Source organism: Panthera tigris, chromosome F2 (genome assembly GCF_018350195.1).
Source record: "Panthera tigris isolate Pti1 chromosome F2, P.tigris_Pti1_mat1.1, whole genome shotgun sequence".
In the NCBI taxonomy this organism is placed as follows: domain Eukaryota; kingdom Metazoa; phylum Chordata; class Mammalia; order Carnivora; family Felidae; genus Panthera; species Panthera tigris.
The window spans coordinates 78,246,099-78,262,338 of NC_056676.1; the positions used below are offsets into that span (position 1 = coordinate 78,246,099).

At 53.7% G+C, this 16,240-nt stretch overlaps 1 protein-coding gene across 1 annotated transcript in view; it reads right to left on the reverse strand.

Moving 5' to 3' along the window:
- COL22A1 (collagen type XXII alpha 1 chain) overlaps window positions 1-16,240 on the reverse strand; it is a 257,921-nt gene that overhangs the window by 171,255 nt on the left and 70,426 nt on the right. Inside the window, exons 8-12 of the mRNA XM_042973098.1 lie at window positions 13,586-13,666; window positions 12,389-12,505; window positions 8,829-8,873; window positions 6,376-6,438; window positions 2,990-3,028 (exon numbers count right to left, since the gene is read on the reverse strand). Of these exons, the coding sequence (XP_042829032.1) occupies window positions 2,990-3,028; window positions 6,376-6,438; window positions 8,829-8,873; window positions 12,389-12,505; window positions 13,586-13,666 (345 nt within the window). The remainder of the gene's footprint in view (window positions 1-2,989; window positions 3,029-6,375; window positions 6,439-8,828; window positions 8,874-12,388; window positions 12,506-13,585; window positions 13,667-16,240) is intronic.

The window sequence follows — 16,240 nt, forward strand, 5'->3', positions numbered from 1 at the left end:
TTACGGCCACAACACCTGGGCTGTGGGCAGCAGTTTGGGGGCATCCCCTAAAAGGCTGCCCCCCCTGACCTTAGTCTGATTTCACATATATTAAAACACTGGGGGAGACTGGCCCCAAGAACTCTCTGGTGAATATGGGAACCAGAGAGGAGATCAGCTTCCAAGACAAGGGGCAGAAGCAGTCCAGGAATATGGCACCATGCAATGGTCTAGGGCATCTGATGTGGGAGCCAAGGAGAGTCAGGAGGCCAAGAGCTGCGTGACCTTGGGCCAGTCACCCACCTTCTCTGAGAGCCAGTTTTCTCAGCTGCTGGGGAAGGGGGGCTTTAATCAGCCCTCCAGCTGCCTGCCCTTCCCTTTAGTAATAACCAGCGATTATGTTTCCCACCATCCCATTAACTTGTGACCCTGGGCAGGTCACTTGAGCTCTAAGCTTTATTCTCCCCATCTGTGAAACAGGCGTAAGTAGTGCCCTCCCTAATGCACTGTCTTCATCACGAGACCTAAGGTATGGGGCACGCTGGCCCTCCTAGAGGCCGACACACATCCTCACAGTTAATTACATGCCAGAAACACAAGACACACAGCCACAATCAGAGAAATACAATCCCTGGACCCACTGGGCTCCAGTCCATCCAATCCCCTCACTCGAGGCACCTGCTATGGGGACAATATTCAAGTGCAGAAGTTTGTTGGGCCCTGTCCAAATGCATTAGTCACCGGTGACCTTCTCTGCTCTGTGGACTCTATCAGTCCCCGTGACCCACCCTGGCCCTGGCTCATCCTCGAGGGGGAAGCAGAGATTCTAAGCTGCAGAAGACAGCCCTGGGGAATCGGGCTGGGTTGGGCTGATTCCCAAGTCTCAGAGCTGCCGCCTGCAAGAGCCTTTATGCATCATCTCGTCCCACCCCCTCGCTTTTACAGATGATGAAGCAGAGGCCCAGAGAGGGAGGTGACTCACCCCAAATCACACAGCTAATATGTGGCAGATTCCAGACTCAGACTTTGCTAAAAATGTCCAACTGCAAGAGAATGTCAACTAAGGACAGAGCCAGAACTGGTAGAGTCTGTCCAGCTGCCCATCTGTCCTGCCAGCACCAAGTATGTAAGGTCTCCCCGGCTGGGACTGTGAGCTGGCAGCTTCGAGTCCTGAATGTGGTGCTGCAGGCAGGGGTCTGGGGCACCAGGGAGGTGGCTCCAGGCATCAGGAGAATAACGCTGCTCCTTCTGAGCTAAACCAGAACAGACAAGGCCCAGCAGCACCTACTGCTCAAAAGAGAAAAGAGGCCCATCACTTCCTGCCTGGGGACACCTCTCCAGCCAGAGGACGTGCTGGTCCAGGAGACGCATGTTGGTATCGCCCACCAAGCACCACCTGGGCCCAGCACCCGGACTTCAAGGGCTCCGGCAACCCCAGTCCTGATAGGAACATCCGGGTATCTTGCTAATCCCTGTGCTCTGGGCCCACAGGAGCCTGGGAAGCTGGCAACAATAGACAAAAGTGGTTACTGACTTTGAGCATCTTGCCTCCAGGTGCTGGGCTTTTAAACCACACCGGAAGGATGGATGGTGGCCGCCAGTCCCGTCTTCAGTGTCAGGACACCCAGACTGCAAAACTGGTGGCAAAGTCATGCTGTGCTGTGTACCACGCTGGCTCTCAGACTGCTCTCCTGTAGGAGTGATTGTGCGTGCACACACATGCACACACACACCCAGGGCTAGGGTCACACTGTATAGATGTTTTCCCATGTGCTTTCAAAATTAACAAAATACTATTTTCATTTTCTAGGTCATTAATCGTTGGTCTAAATGTGGTCTGGCATCCCTGAGTACCACTGCATTCTTTAGCTGTGCGGTAACTTAGTTCACCCTCTGCCTACTACACGGCACATGCTCGTGTCCAGTCTCACGACTTACACAGAGTAAAACGCGGAGTGCGAACTTCTGTGCGTCCGTGATTTATCTCTGTGGAGGAAACCTCTGGGGTGAAAGTACTTGGTAAAAGGGTACCTGCAGGGAGAGAACGGGCTGGCCACATGAAAGCTGTTTCCCCAGTAAGGGGACAGAGCGGCACCTGCTCGTACAGCCAGCCCTACGCGAGGGTGTGAGGACAAAACCATCCAGGGTCCATCAGCGGTGCATTCTGAGCCCTGCACTCTGGTGAATCATTAGCACAAATACACGCCTAGAAGTCCTGTGGCTGTCTCCTGGACGGGGCAAGGTGGGGGGCACGCAGGTACATTTTTAATGGCTGGTGCGAGTCAACGAATGGCATTTTAGTGCCACCCTGATTTTTATTTCTCCGTATAGACAAACCACTTACAAAAGCTTTCTTCAGAAAGAACCACAATGTCCAGGATCTGTCGGGCTTTGTTTGTCATGAGGAAGTGAGAGAAGGTGCAACACCCATATCTGGGGAGAACACGCACGCGCCCCCCCTCCCGTCCCCCCCACCGCCCTGCCTGCCTCTCCCGCTGCTCCTCACCATCTCCCCTTGAAACTTCTGCAAGCCTCCTGAGGACTCCTCTGGTCCTTTCGCCTCACACCCATCTGGCACCTGCGACTCAAACTTGCCCAGCGTGTCTGACCAGGCACAGACCTTCCCAAACTGCACACAAGGCCCGAACACGCTCTATTCAACGTCCTCCTTAGTGCTGCTCTTCAAAGCACTTCTGTGGCTCCGTGTCCTGCTCCCCACGGGTGCCAGCAAGCACCCTCTGCTCCTTCACGTGTCAGCCACCCACGTCCTACAGGGACGCTTCCCTCCAATCGTGCTCACTCATGCTCGTTGCTGCCGGGAAGCGCTGGCCACTGCACGTGCTCCAACTGCCCAAGTCAGGGGAGGACACGCCGAGGCTACTCGCTCCCCTCGGACTCTTACGGACGGCATGACAGTGGACCACCTCTCCCAAACCCAGGCGACCTTCCACACTGTGCTCCCCGGCCAGCTGCACAGCCCCCAGAGGAGCGATAAAAGGGACATGCTTACCTTTTCACCCTTCTCTCCATGGACAAAAGGCCCCCTGCCCTAGAAAAGGAAAGCAGGAAGCAAAGGTTTACTAGAGAGCGTCTCCAGGCATGATGTCACACATGGCATCAGCACCCCAGGGTCTCAAAGGGTCAGATGCTTTCCCGTCAGCCCTGCCCAGGAGCTTCCAGAAGAGATGCTAACCCTTACTGAGTGTTGATTCTCGTGGGTATTACCCCATCTAATTTTTCCAACAACTCAATATTATGGTACCATTATTTTTTTTTTCCTTGTGAGCTCTACGGAGATAGAATCCACCTGCTGTGTAAAGTGTACCAGTCAATAGTTTTTAGCATATTTACAGAGCTGGGCAACAACCACCATGATCAATGTTCTAGGATGTTTTCATCAGCTGAGAAAGAAGTCCACACCCACTAGCGGTCACTCCTCGCATCCTCCCCCACCCCCCACCCTCTGTCCTGGGCAAACACGAATCGATTTCATCTCTGTAGGCTGGTCTCCTCTAGACACTTCATATGCATGTAATCCCATGACATGTGGGTGACAGCTGGCTTCACAGCCAGTGGTGATTTCTTCGCAAAGCGGTTTCAAGGTCCATCCATGCCGTAACATGTGGCAATACTCCAATTTCCTGCTGAATAACATGCCACTGGGTGAGTGTATCACATATCTTATTTATCCATTCATCACATGATGAACATCTGGGTTGTTCTTACTTTTTGGTTATTATGAATAATGCTTCTGTGAGCATTTGTGCACAGGGTTTGTTTGAGCATATGTCTTCATTTCTTTTGAATATATATCTCCAAGTGGGACTGCTGAGTCACATGGTAATTCTGTTTAACCGTTTAAGGACAGCCAGGGTGTTTTCCAAAGCAGCTGTGCCATTTTGGACCAGCAATGTTATGAGGGTCCCAATTTCTCCACCGTCCTGGTGACTGTAGGCGTCACTGGCATCACTAGCGAGGCGCTGAGGTCTCTAACCATCACTGCTGAGTTACCTACTCCTCCCTTCCATTCTGTCACTTGTTGCTTCACGGATTTTGGACTCTTGTTAGGTGCCCATGTGTTTACAACTGTTATCTATGCTTGAAAGACCGACACTTTTCTCATGATCAAATATCCCTCTTTACTTCCATGAGCTTCGGGTTTTAAAGTCTATTTTTAGTCTGATATTAGCATGGTCACTCCCAATTTGTAAGTTTTCTATTTTCAGAATATGTATCTCCCATCCTTTTACTTTCAAGCTGTTTGCACCTTTGAATCTCAAGTGTCGGCTGTAGACAGGGCAGAGCTGATCTTGTTTTTATGTCCAGCCTGAACATGTTGCATGATTACTGACACACAGTAAAACCTTGGATTGTAACTTGTTCTGCGAGTGTTCCACAAGATGAGCAAACATTTCTAATAAATGTCTGCTTCATAAACGAGAGATGTCTTGCAATACGAGTCGGACGTGACGCCAAGTGTCACATGATCACAACTGAGCCAATGGTTCTGGAAATTCGCTTTGATGTACAAGTGCCTTGGATTACAAGCATGTTTCTGGAACAAGCATGTCTCCTATCGTTTTGTTGTTGTCTCTTTTTTCCTCCTTATGACTTTTTTTGGCATTAAGTATTTTTTAGTAACATCTTAATATCTTTGATACCACTTTCACTGCATATTTTTGTTTCATTTCTTAGAGGTTGCTCTTGGGTGTACCGGGCACATCTTACCTTATCATGATCTATTTCAGACTTATACTATTTCCAGTGGGGTTTATAAACACACGGCTCTGTACACAGCTCTAGTCCCTCCTGCCCGGACCTTGTGCCATTGTCACCACACCTGTCTGTTAGATGCCCAATCGGACACGGCCGTGATGGGCAACTTTGCCCTGGTCACCCCCGCTGCATTCTGGCCTCTGTGATTCCTGAAGGGTCAGTCAGCCAATGTTCTTACGGGGCTTCTTTGTACACAGCGACTCATTTCTTTCTCTTGCTGCTTTCAAAAGTTTCTCAGGGCACCCCGGTGGCTCTGTCAGTTGAGCGACCAACTCTCGATTTCAGCTCAGGTGATGATCTCATGGTTTGTGAGATCGAGCCCCAAGTCAGGCTATAGGCTGACAGTGCTGAGCCTGCTTGGGATTCTCTGTTTGTCTAAATCAATCAATCAATCAATCAATCAACATATTTTTAAAAGGTTCTCTTTTAGCATTTTTACTACAATCATTCTGAGACGGATCTCTTTCTGCTTACCTTGAACCAAGCTCACAGAGCTTCTTGAACAGGTACAATACTGCTTTTCACCATAATTGGGATTTTTTTCACCATTATTTCTTTGAATACGCTTTCTGCTCCCTTATGAGCATTCTGGTCCACTCCGAGGCTCTGCTCATTTTCCGCCTTCCTGATTCTCTCTAGTCTTCAGATTACATGATCACGATCGATCTGTCTGCAAGAACGTCAGCTCTTTCTGCAGCCAGTTCAGACCTACTGTCAAGACGCTCTACTGATTACCCTTTTCATTTCAGTTCCAATTCCAGCTCTAGAATTTCCATTTGGTTCTTCTTTTTAGCAATTTCTCTTTACTTAGATTCTGGATTTGATGTGATGCTGTCATAACACCTGCCTTTCCTTCTTTAAGAATGATTTCCCTCTGGGGTACATGGGTGGCTCAGTTGGTTGAGCGTCCAACTTTTGATTTTAGCTCAGGTCATGATCCCAGCGTTGTGAGTTCAAGCCCCACGTCGGGCTCTGCATGGACACGTGGAGCCTGCTTGGGATTCTCTTTCTCTCCCCATCTCTCTGCCCCTCCCCTGATCATGTGCCCTCTCTTTCTCTCCCAAAATAAACAACTAAACTTTAAATAAGAGAATGATTTCCCCCTTGCTCTTTGACTACCCCTGTGATGCCTACTTTGTAGGTTTTGCTTGTACATCTGACACCAGTGCCCAGTCACAGGCAGACACTGTTCCCTGCTTCTTTTCCGGGGGCCACAGGGATATCCTGGAGAACCCTACACAGTTCCATGTGGATATGAGGAAAGAGGGGCCAGTCAGAAAGGGGAGGTGAGAGGAAAACCGGGAGTGGAAAGATAGCAAAATCATTCCTTATGGAGGAAAGAGCATGTGCACTGGCCAGTGAGAAGTGACCAGTTTGGAGACTCCTAGCTGCCCATCTGGGCGCACAGAATCAGTGGGGGAGGGGTGCAGGTGCAGGATGGGGCTGGGGCCACAGCTGGGGCCACCTCTGTGGGCCTCCCGTGCCCTGGAGAAGAGCCTGGACTCCATTCCGGGGGCAGCGTGTGGCTCGGTGTCTGGCTCCCACTAGGGGCTCGGTGCACTGTGGCAACATGCATGCTTGGGGGAAGCCCCGGGTCTCCCACATCAGCCCCGTACTCACCACGTCACCTTTTTCTCCCTTGGGTCCAGGAGCTCCAGCCAACCCAGTGGCTCCCGTGTCTCCCTACAGGGGTGGAAACCAGAGAGGAGCACTGGGTCAGGCCCCCCCGGCAGGGATCCCCCTGCCCACTGCCCACTTGGCCCCGACTGCCTGGCAGTGGCTGATTTCATCACTGTCAAAATCGAGCCCCAAGTTAGGCTATAGGCTGACAGTGCTGAGCCTGCTCGGGATTCTCTCTCTCTGTTTCTATAAATAAATAAATTAAATAAATAAATAAATAAATAAATAAATAAATAAATAAAATAAGTAAATAAGTAAGTAAATAAATAAATAAATAAATAAACTTTTTTTTTTTTTTAAGTTTCTTTTTTAGGAATGAAGCCATGCTTCCCGTGCCCGGAGAGGGAGGAAGCATCTACATAATTTCCCCAACCTCTTAATTCCGGAACGAAGGACATTTTGAGAAAGCAAGTGGGTGAAAGCATCACGTGTTTGTTCTGGGAATGGCCCAGCCCTCAAGGAAGAGTGAGAAGCCTGGATTCAAACTCCTGCTCTGCTGCTGAACGTGAGAGCATCATTACTCTTTGGGCCTCCTCCTCCGTGAAATGGGCATGCAGTCATGAGCTCACATAAGACTGAAAGCAGGAAGGTACTCCGAAACTGCCAGAGGCCAGCCAGGGCCCCCTGATGCCATTTGTATGCCCAGTCTGTGCCCACAAGGTCCTGAGCCCTCCCAGCAGTGCACGAAGACAGGGAGGGCACGCAGAGGAGGAAACAGTTTGTAAGGGCTGAGTGTGGGAGTGGGGCCACCTCCAACTGTACCAGCAGCCGATCCAAGATGGGCTTGGGTACCCAACACAGGAAGCCTCAACATCCTGTCTTTCTCCTCTCCTGGTATGCAGTTTCACCTGTGTCCACTCCCACCTCACACTTCATACCCTAAGCTAGTTTGCTTATGCTGTTCCCTTGGCCCGCCATGCTCTTCCCCTGCCTTCTTTACCCCGAGAGGCTCCCATGCAGCCTGCTGGACCCACGGGCCTTCTACCCTGGCTCTCCCCACAGGCGATCCCATGCATGCCTCTCTGTGCTGGCTTGTGAGCGCTGGGGATGCGACTCTCATTCACTGGAACGTCCTGCACTAGAACGGGCCTCTCGGCACCTGGGGTCGCCAGACCGTGACTGTTGACCCGACCTGAGCTGCATGTGGGTAAATAAATGAGGCCACTGGGACCCACAGGTTTTTCCTCGCAGTCTCAGCCTCAGCCTGGGACAATCTGGCCGGTGAGGCTGAAGCCCCAGGACAGCAAATCAGCTCTGAGGGAGCGACGTGCATCTCCAGCTGGCAGTGCCCGAGTCCCTCCTAGTCTCCTCTCCCCCCGCCTCGTCCTCCCTGCTCAGGTCCCTGCCCAGCCCTGGATCTGTTCAGCCACAGCACAGCCACTCCATAAACAACACTGCTCCAGACAAATGCTCTCCGCTTCCTCCCCCGCCCCCCAGACACCTCTGCTCCTTACTTCCATCTGACAATCGAGAGGCTGAGCTTACAGCCCAGGGGGTGCCCAGTGAGGCATAAATCCCTGTGTTTCTCCTCGCGAGGACCGCCTGGCACCCTGGGCCGCCCCGAGCTGCTCTCCTTTGGCACCAGGGGAGGGGAGCAGAGCAGAGTAGGTGGGGCGTGTGTGTGTGTGTGTGTGTGTGTGTGTGACCATGCTCCCCAGCCCAGCAGAGTCAGGGGAGAAAGGAGGCGGGGGGGGAGAGAGAGGTATAGAAGGGGAGGGTGTCATCTCTGTGGGTTTCCACGCAGCCCCTCTTTCAAACAGCAGACCAGGTAATGGCCACTGGGTCACACTGACCTCTTCCCCCTACCTGTGTGACCACAGGCAGTTAGCATCCCTCTGGGTCTGAGCTTTCTGAGACCAGAGAACCACGTGAGAAGACAGCCCTGTCCAGCTCTGTAAGCACTAATAACCCAGGAAGGCGGGGAGCCCCAGAGGTGGCTGCATGACTGAGGAGGGGGCCCCCGTGGGGAGGTGCTGGGCTTTGAGCAACTCACGAGTCTGAACGATTTGTGCAAAAAAGAGTGTCAGGCAACTTACAGAAAAATATAATAGGCCCATCTAAACAGACTCGGACCAGCCCCACCCCGAAGTTTCTGGAATGCAGCAGCCTAAAAGGATTGACACAGAATTAACCGACCACAGAGAGGTGAGCCCCTCAAATGGGGTCAGGGTCAGGGCCAGGGCTTTCTAAGCCCCCCTCTTCTCACTCAGGTTTTCAGACTGAGACACGGAGGTTCCAGACTCCACGCCACCTGCTCGATCCTTCTACCTGAACCATGGTGGAAGCCAACACCGCAGGGCCATCACCTAACATGCCACTTTTGTGTCTATCTACAGAGCATGGCGAAGGCTTATCTGGGCCCCAAAATGCCCCTGAGCAGTGCCCATACTGACCTTTGGGCCGGGGAGTCCCACGGGACCATCGGACCCCTTCTCGCCCTACAGGAAGAAGGACAAAGAAACCAGTGAGGCTTTGTAGAATTTCCGTCCGTCTGTCCTCAGTAGTTGTTTATCCACCCACACGCTCCCAGGCCAGTCTCTGAGTGATCCACCTGTGACCAGCCAGCTGGACAAGGTTTCCTGGGGCTCAGAACCCCCGATCTCAAGCTCAAACTACATGGGATATGTTGGTATCACCTCTATGCAGCCATCAGTGGAATTCAGACAGAGACAAACAAGATGGTACCCCATGGGCCATGTTTACCCCAACTAGGCCACCTCTTAAGCTAAAAAATATCATGTGGCCTGCTAAAGGTTCCTGTAGTTATCATTCACCAAAATACCGAAGCAATACATGTCTGTAGCCTAACTCTAAACATGGTTCACTTTATAAAACATATGCTATTTGTTGGGGTGCCTGGGTGGCTCAACTGGTTAAGTGTCCGACTCTTGATTTCGGTTCAGGTCATGATCTCATGGTCTATGAGATCGAGCCCCGCATCAGGCTCCACATTGGGCATGAAGCCTGCTTAGGATTCTCCTCTCTCCATCTCTACCCCTCCCTCCCCCACTCATCCTCTCTCTCTCAAAATAAAATGAAATTGAAATAAAATAAAATAAATGCTATTTGTGTAAAAGACCTTATTACTAGATTAAAAATTCTGAGCCGTTAAGTTGTGGGTGCCTGTAAATAGCGTCACGCTAAAAACAAACGGAACATGATTCATACAATGGTACGTATGTACATCTCGCCATGCTGAGGTATAGGAAGGGACACCATATCCACTTACATTTACGCATGTGTAACACCCATCGCTAAAAATGCCAACGCTGTGTACTTCGCCACTTCAGGAACACGTTTGTTTTTCAATGCATTCACAGATGTCATGTGCACATGTGTGGGGGTGAGTAATCTTTTGTGTGTTTGACCTCACGTAGCGCCCATCGGAATGCCTGATACACAGTTTACAGGCAACACGTTTGGTTCTAGAGAGGCAAACACGGACCCAAAAGGCACGTTGACCTCGGTGAAGAACGTAAGTGTTCTGTAAACTGACTCAAAGACTCAAAGACTCAAAGCGCTGGAAGCCAAGTCTTCCCATGGCCCTTGTCCGAGTTCGGCCTCCTAGGAGAGAATGCTTACATCTCCTTGGCCCCGTGCACCCTATCTTCTACAGTATTAAAGATGGCGATCCAGAGGCCACCCCTATTTCATGAGGTGGCTGTTGAAGCTCTTCCACGTGGCCTCTTCTTGGGGGAGGGAGAAGAGCCTCCCTTCCCGCCACCTGTGCGTGGGAAGCAGCCTGCTGGCGAGCCCCCCAGGCCGGGAGCACCTCAGCGCTCCCGGGCTCCACAGCATGCTGGAGCACTTCGGAGGACCTTGCACTATATGTCTTAAAACCTCAGTGCTCAGCACAAGTGGGTGCTTACTGTTTACTGTCAAAAATAAGGCATGGGTGAGTGAATCCGGGAATGGACTCCTGGGTGATGCCACCAGAATTGGAGGCTGAGAATGTGTAAGGTGAAAGATAATCTTGAAGAGGAAAGACCTTGTCCTGCGGCAAGAGATGGTGTGTTCCTTTGTCCCTCCCTCCCACCTCTCCAGCTGCCATCGGCCCATTATCCTCACACCTGATCCACCTGTCCCTCAGCTCCACCACTATTTAATAAAATCAGGCTATATACATCAGTGGCTGAAAACACAGCTATGTCAAGATTGAATCTTTGCCATCTGAAACCTACCTGATGGAAGTGAAGATGGGTAGAGGTTTTTAATCCAAATGTGATCATTATTAGGGTAGATGGAAGCACAGGGAGAGGAATGGCTCACAGGGTCTTGAAAATAGCAGGTGCTGAGTAAATAGCTATTGCAGGGGTACACGGTGGATGATGGAAGGAAGGGAGGAAGGCTACAGGGAGGGAGAAGGGAATTCACATAGACGACAGCATGCTCAGAAAGGATTCCCCGGGGACATCTTGAGAGAAGACAAGGCATGAGCCAGATAAAGGGGGGGAGGGGTGGTCCACGCAAATGCCAGAAGACAAGTCATGATCCCTGCGAGGAATCCTGGAAATTGGGAGAGCAGAGTGGAGAGAAATGGGGCTAGAAAGGCCACAGGGGACCTGCCTCAGCCACGCAGTGTGGGGAGGGGTGGGAAGGGAGCAGGAGGGGGAGGCCTGCTTGACCCCAGACTTCCCTCCCACAGGTCCATGCCAGGGACCACGAGGGCCCCCGGGGGACATGTTCAGGGCACAGCCGGGCTCGGGGGAAAAGTCTGGACTGGGCAGGACTGGCTCTGGCCTCCCTCCTTGCAGTCTGTGTGCACCTGATGGTCACCCAAGCCCCACACGTGGTAGCCTCTCACTTGGGGCTCTTAATCGAAAGCCAGGGCCAGGGGAGGGGCGGCTGTCCAGCCCTGTGTGCTCCCCCTGGCTCCCTGCCCGACGTCTCCCATCCTAACCCAGCAGGCACCAGGCCAAGGTACCTCCACTTTCACCCCCTGCTCGGAAAAAGCCTCAGCTCCCGGCAAGGCTGAGCTGGCTCCTTTCAGCAAGTCGGGCCAGCGTTTGCCAGCCTCACCTGATGAGAGCTCCTGGGGGCTCCCTGGCTCCCCAGGTCTGGCTCTCCAGGGAGAACGAAGGGAGGGAAGGTGTGATGGAGAAGGAGGAGGGGAGGGAGAGAAGGAGGGAGTCTGCCTGCCAGGACATGTGTACTGAAAGTATGTCCATTCCCGCGAACCTGACCGTGATTTCACATTTCTTTCCGTCTGCCTCGTCCCCTGCAAAGTCACCGACACCTCGGGGATGCTGGCCCCGAGCTGAGGGTGGATGTAGCAGGGGATGTAACTGCAGGCCGTGGGGCAAGGCCCTGGGCTACGGGCCCCGCAGAACCTCGCGGGGACCTTCCCCAGCACAGTACTGCTTTTTGGCATCCTCGGGTGTTCGGTGAAGTTCTTCTGCTCAAACAGTGGAAAATGTTGGTGTTTCGTTTTGTTGTGTTTTCATTTTTGTTGTGTCTTATCAAAAAGGCCACCGGTCTACAGAAAAACGGAAGAGGTGAAGGCCTTGGGCGCCGGAGGAGACCTTTAATCCAGGTTAGTGGATGGTGCTGGTGGTGTTCATAGAAACACTCTGTTTGTAAATCAGAAGCAAAGTAGATAAAACTCTCCTTATATGCTGCCTACTCTGAACCTCATTCGCAAACCAGATCTGGTTTGATTACTTGCATGTGAGTGGAGAGGGCACCAGCAGGAGCCAAGAAAAACCTCAGGAATACGGTTAAATCCAGGAAAACCTTAACGGGTCTGAGAGCTTCCGTCCTCATGAGCTGGAACATCAACACACAAGAGTCCAAGGAACAAGAAGGGCTCCCTCAGCACCTGGGGCCATCCGCCCTGGCCGACCTCGTGCATGATGGGAAATTCCCACCTCCGCCATTGCTCGTGGTGACCACCCTGCCCCGCTCAGCCCTGGGGGCTCCGGGCTGGGGGCTGAGGGTCAAATGGGGAGGGTACCTTTTCTCCAGCCGGGCAGGAGCAGTTGATGGTCTTCAAAAACCCGATTTGTTCACTGCCCACGGTGGGAGGCCGCTGGGGCGGGGGCGAAGGCTCCGTTAGCACAGTCACCTGGCACTGAAAGGAAATCCAAGTGGGTTAGAACCTGGCTCTTGACTCTGCACAGAGCCCCAGCAGGGGTGCACGCAACGGGAGCCAGGAACCCAAGGAGCCTGCACTTGAGCGGTGGGGGGTAGGTCGGGTCATGTCTGGCCACAGGTCCTGGGCTCCTGAGGCCTTGGAGTCAGAAGGGCCTGGGTCGACCTGCTCTCAGCTGCTGGCTTCTCAGCAACTGCAGGCACTGCTAACCCCTCTGAGCCTCAGTGTTACACTCTGCAGAATGGGGGTAAGGGTGTGTCTATCTTGATGCACAATGAGGAGGAGTCAGTGGGACAGCTCAGTGTCTGACCCCCAGCAGGTGCTTGGTAATGTCCTCTTTCCCTACCACCACCTCTACCCCTCCCACCTCTCTGCTCTCATGGACCCTTACCTGACCCCCTTCTCTTCCTCAGTCCAGAGTCAGGCCTGTGTGAGTCTAAACCCCGAGCGCTGGTGGCTTCCATCACCACGTCCAGAGCACGGGGCCCACGGAGCACCATGTGAGGACCTCAGCCCTCAGCCCTGGGAACAGGCCCTGTCACTAAGCCCGCCCTCCAAGCAGCCTTGGGACTGGTTTTGCTAGAGAGGTTGGAGAGAGAGAGCCTGGAAGGGGGCAGAAGTGGAGAGGTCCCAGGGGGAGGCTGACCCACCTGGAGGGTCAGGGGGAAAAACTCTGGTCTGTCTTGAACTTCCCAGTCCTGCCTGCGAGCTGCCTCCTCCCCTCTGCCGACCAGCCCAAGGTGCCTCGGTCTCCCCTCTTCTGAGCACGGGTCAGTCCCTCCCACGGCCATGCTGCCAGCCTCTGTCCGTTCTCCCTGCAGCTGGGCTCCAGCACTCGGCCTGCAGCCTGAGGGCACTGACTGAAGCCAGGACCACTGCAGCCCCACCGGGGGCCTGCGTGCCTCCCAACCCACACGCCGGGTGCCCAGGAAACGGAGCCCTTTCAGGCCACATTCCGAAGGTGGGCACACCCCGGCCCCTGGATGCCGGTTCCTAGGCCCTGGACACCGCTGTCCCTCTGAGTTTCCTCCCCTCTTCTGCGTGCAGGAGTCTGCTCACCGGGCCTGAGGGGATGTCACAGCAAGTCTCCAATTCCGCGTGTCGGGAGTCACAGTAAATCACAATCCGCTGCAGGTCAAACTGGAAAGGATAACGAGGATGGGGGTGAGTCCCGGGGGACTTAGCAGCCCGAAGTCCCCATGGTTCCAGCAGGCCCCACCTCCTCCTCGGGGTCCCTTCTGGTCTGAGCCGGGCCACCCCCCGCCCTGGGCTGAGCTCCAGGGGGAGCCTATGTGTCACCTACTTGCACGCCCTTCTAGAAGTGGCAGCCCCAAGTGCAAGGAGGTTGCAGGCTGCAGGTTAGGCTCCCTGTCACACGCCACCTCCCGCCCCCCTGTCACTGCCACCGCGTTTATTTAGAGCTCCTTTCAGGGCGCTCTCACCGCGGTCTCTGGAAGCCTCCGAAAGTACCTCATGCCCAACCCACATGGCATCTCCACGCGGCTGCGCAAGTCAACTTTGTACAGTAAATGTGCCACCATCACCCCCTTTAACACCGCAGTCCCTCAACACAACTTACAAGGGTTTTGGTGTGCAGCATGCACACACATTTGCACCCACACACCCACACATGCACACACACACATATGGACACACACACACGTCTGCACCCACACAATACACACGTGCACGCAGGCACACATATGCGTCTGCACACACACCCATACAACACACACGTGCAAGCATGTGCAATATGCACACATGCACACACACATCCACATGCACACACCCACACAACACACACATGTGTGATGCACACACAACACGTGTATATGTGCACACGCACACACAGGCCCACGCATACACACATGCACACACAGTCTGCACAGAAAGCCCGGGCCTTCTCTGGGACACTCGGGTCCCCCAGCACCTGGCTCTGCCTGCTTTTCCAGGGGTCCTTCCCCTCACTCCGCACTCACATCCCACAGCATCCAACCTCCTGGCTTCCCACATCCGTGCGTTTACACGGGGTCCCTCATCTAGGAAAGTCCCTGAAAACCCAGCGAACTCCTAGTCACCTCCCCAAACCACGATGCCCTCACCTCCACAAGTGCCACCTGAGTGCAGGCCCCATCGCCTGTCACTTTATGTCCCCTGCCGCGAAACGTCTTTGCGCACATGTTTCTTAGTTTACTTTTCAAAACCTGCTTCCCTGCCAGCACGTAGACCCCATGAGGCATCTCTTCTCCCCTGTCTTCCTCTGGATCCCCAACACCAGAACCGTTTCTGGCACCCGGCAGAGTCCCAGAGGCCCAGAATGAATGGTTGGAAGGAGGCATGGGTGTACACACACACATCTGTTGAGGGAACTTGAGCCGAACCAGCGAATAGAGGGATGCTTATTTTACTAAACATGGGTGCTACGTGCCCCTGGCCTCGTGCCTCCCTTTACCCACCTCTGGCTGGCCTGTGCTGCAGCTGGAGGGCCCCAGCGAACCCGCCATGCGGCTGCTCAATGCTTGGCCTCATCCTGCTGGCTCTAGAAGGTGCCCCGGGGATACAACCCCCCCACCCCACAGTTCAGTTAACAATCCCATCCGTCTGTTTTACTTCCTGTGAGACGCCAGCCGGCAGAACAGGAGAAAATGACAAAACATACAGTCGTGCTTTTGAACAAAGCCCATTTTCAAGACAGGGTCCTGCTTTCTTCATTAGCAAACACATACCCAGCAGCTGGTCCGTTTGGCAAGGCTGTGAGGACAGGGCCGGGGAAGAAAGAGACAGACGCGCAGGGTCACGGTCAGAGCACAGACGCCCGGGCCTGGCAGAGAGGTTCCCAGGTGGCTGAGAGGGTCTGGGAGCCAGAGGGACCCCTTTCCGGCCACCTGAAGTCCCATCATTCTCTGGCCACCCTGCTCCTGCGTCTGGTCTCCTCCCCCCACCAAGCCAGGAACCTACCTGCTGACGTCCCTCTGGTCCCCACTCGACTCTCAGCTCTCTGCTCACATCGATGCTCTCAGTAACTCTGTCTGAACGACAGCCTAGGTGGTCTTCCCTGGCCCGGCTTTCCTCCAGGGTCAACCACCCGCAGCTTGGTGACCCTTCTCTGGCTGCGCCGGGGTAACAGGCTAGGGAGTGCAGGGAGCTTGAAATCTGGTTTGGGTCCCAGCCCTGCTCCTCTCGTCACAGCTGGTCAAGGCACGCCAACCCAAGCCTCTGTGTCCTCTGCTGTAGGGTGAAGGCGGTGACGCACCCTCGCGGGACTGGGCGAGGACCAGGTGAGGCACAGAGGCGTGTGGGGGTCACAGGGAGAGCTGCAGCCATGCTGTGGTCTCTCTGGCTGTGTCCAAGGCCCTGGACCACCCCATGCTTTTGCAAGATTGACAACAGGCTGAGGAATTTATTGAATCTCCTGCCACATACTTCATTAGGATTTGTTTTCAAGCTAGAAACCCAGCTGGAAATGGGAAATGGGTGTGGTATTCTGTTGACAAATGTCAGAGGTTCTGGGATTCCCAGTATGGCATACAAAGTGGACACTCGGCTAATGGCGTGGTGAAAGGAGAGAAAGGGACCCGCTGAGCCCCCAGACTCCACACTGGGGGTGCCAAGAGGCCAATTAAGGGCCTAATGCGACCATCGAAGGTGAGAGTCAGGCAGGACGCACACCCAGGGTACCAGACACCCAGTAAAGCACAGAACCCACAAGCAGAC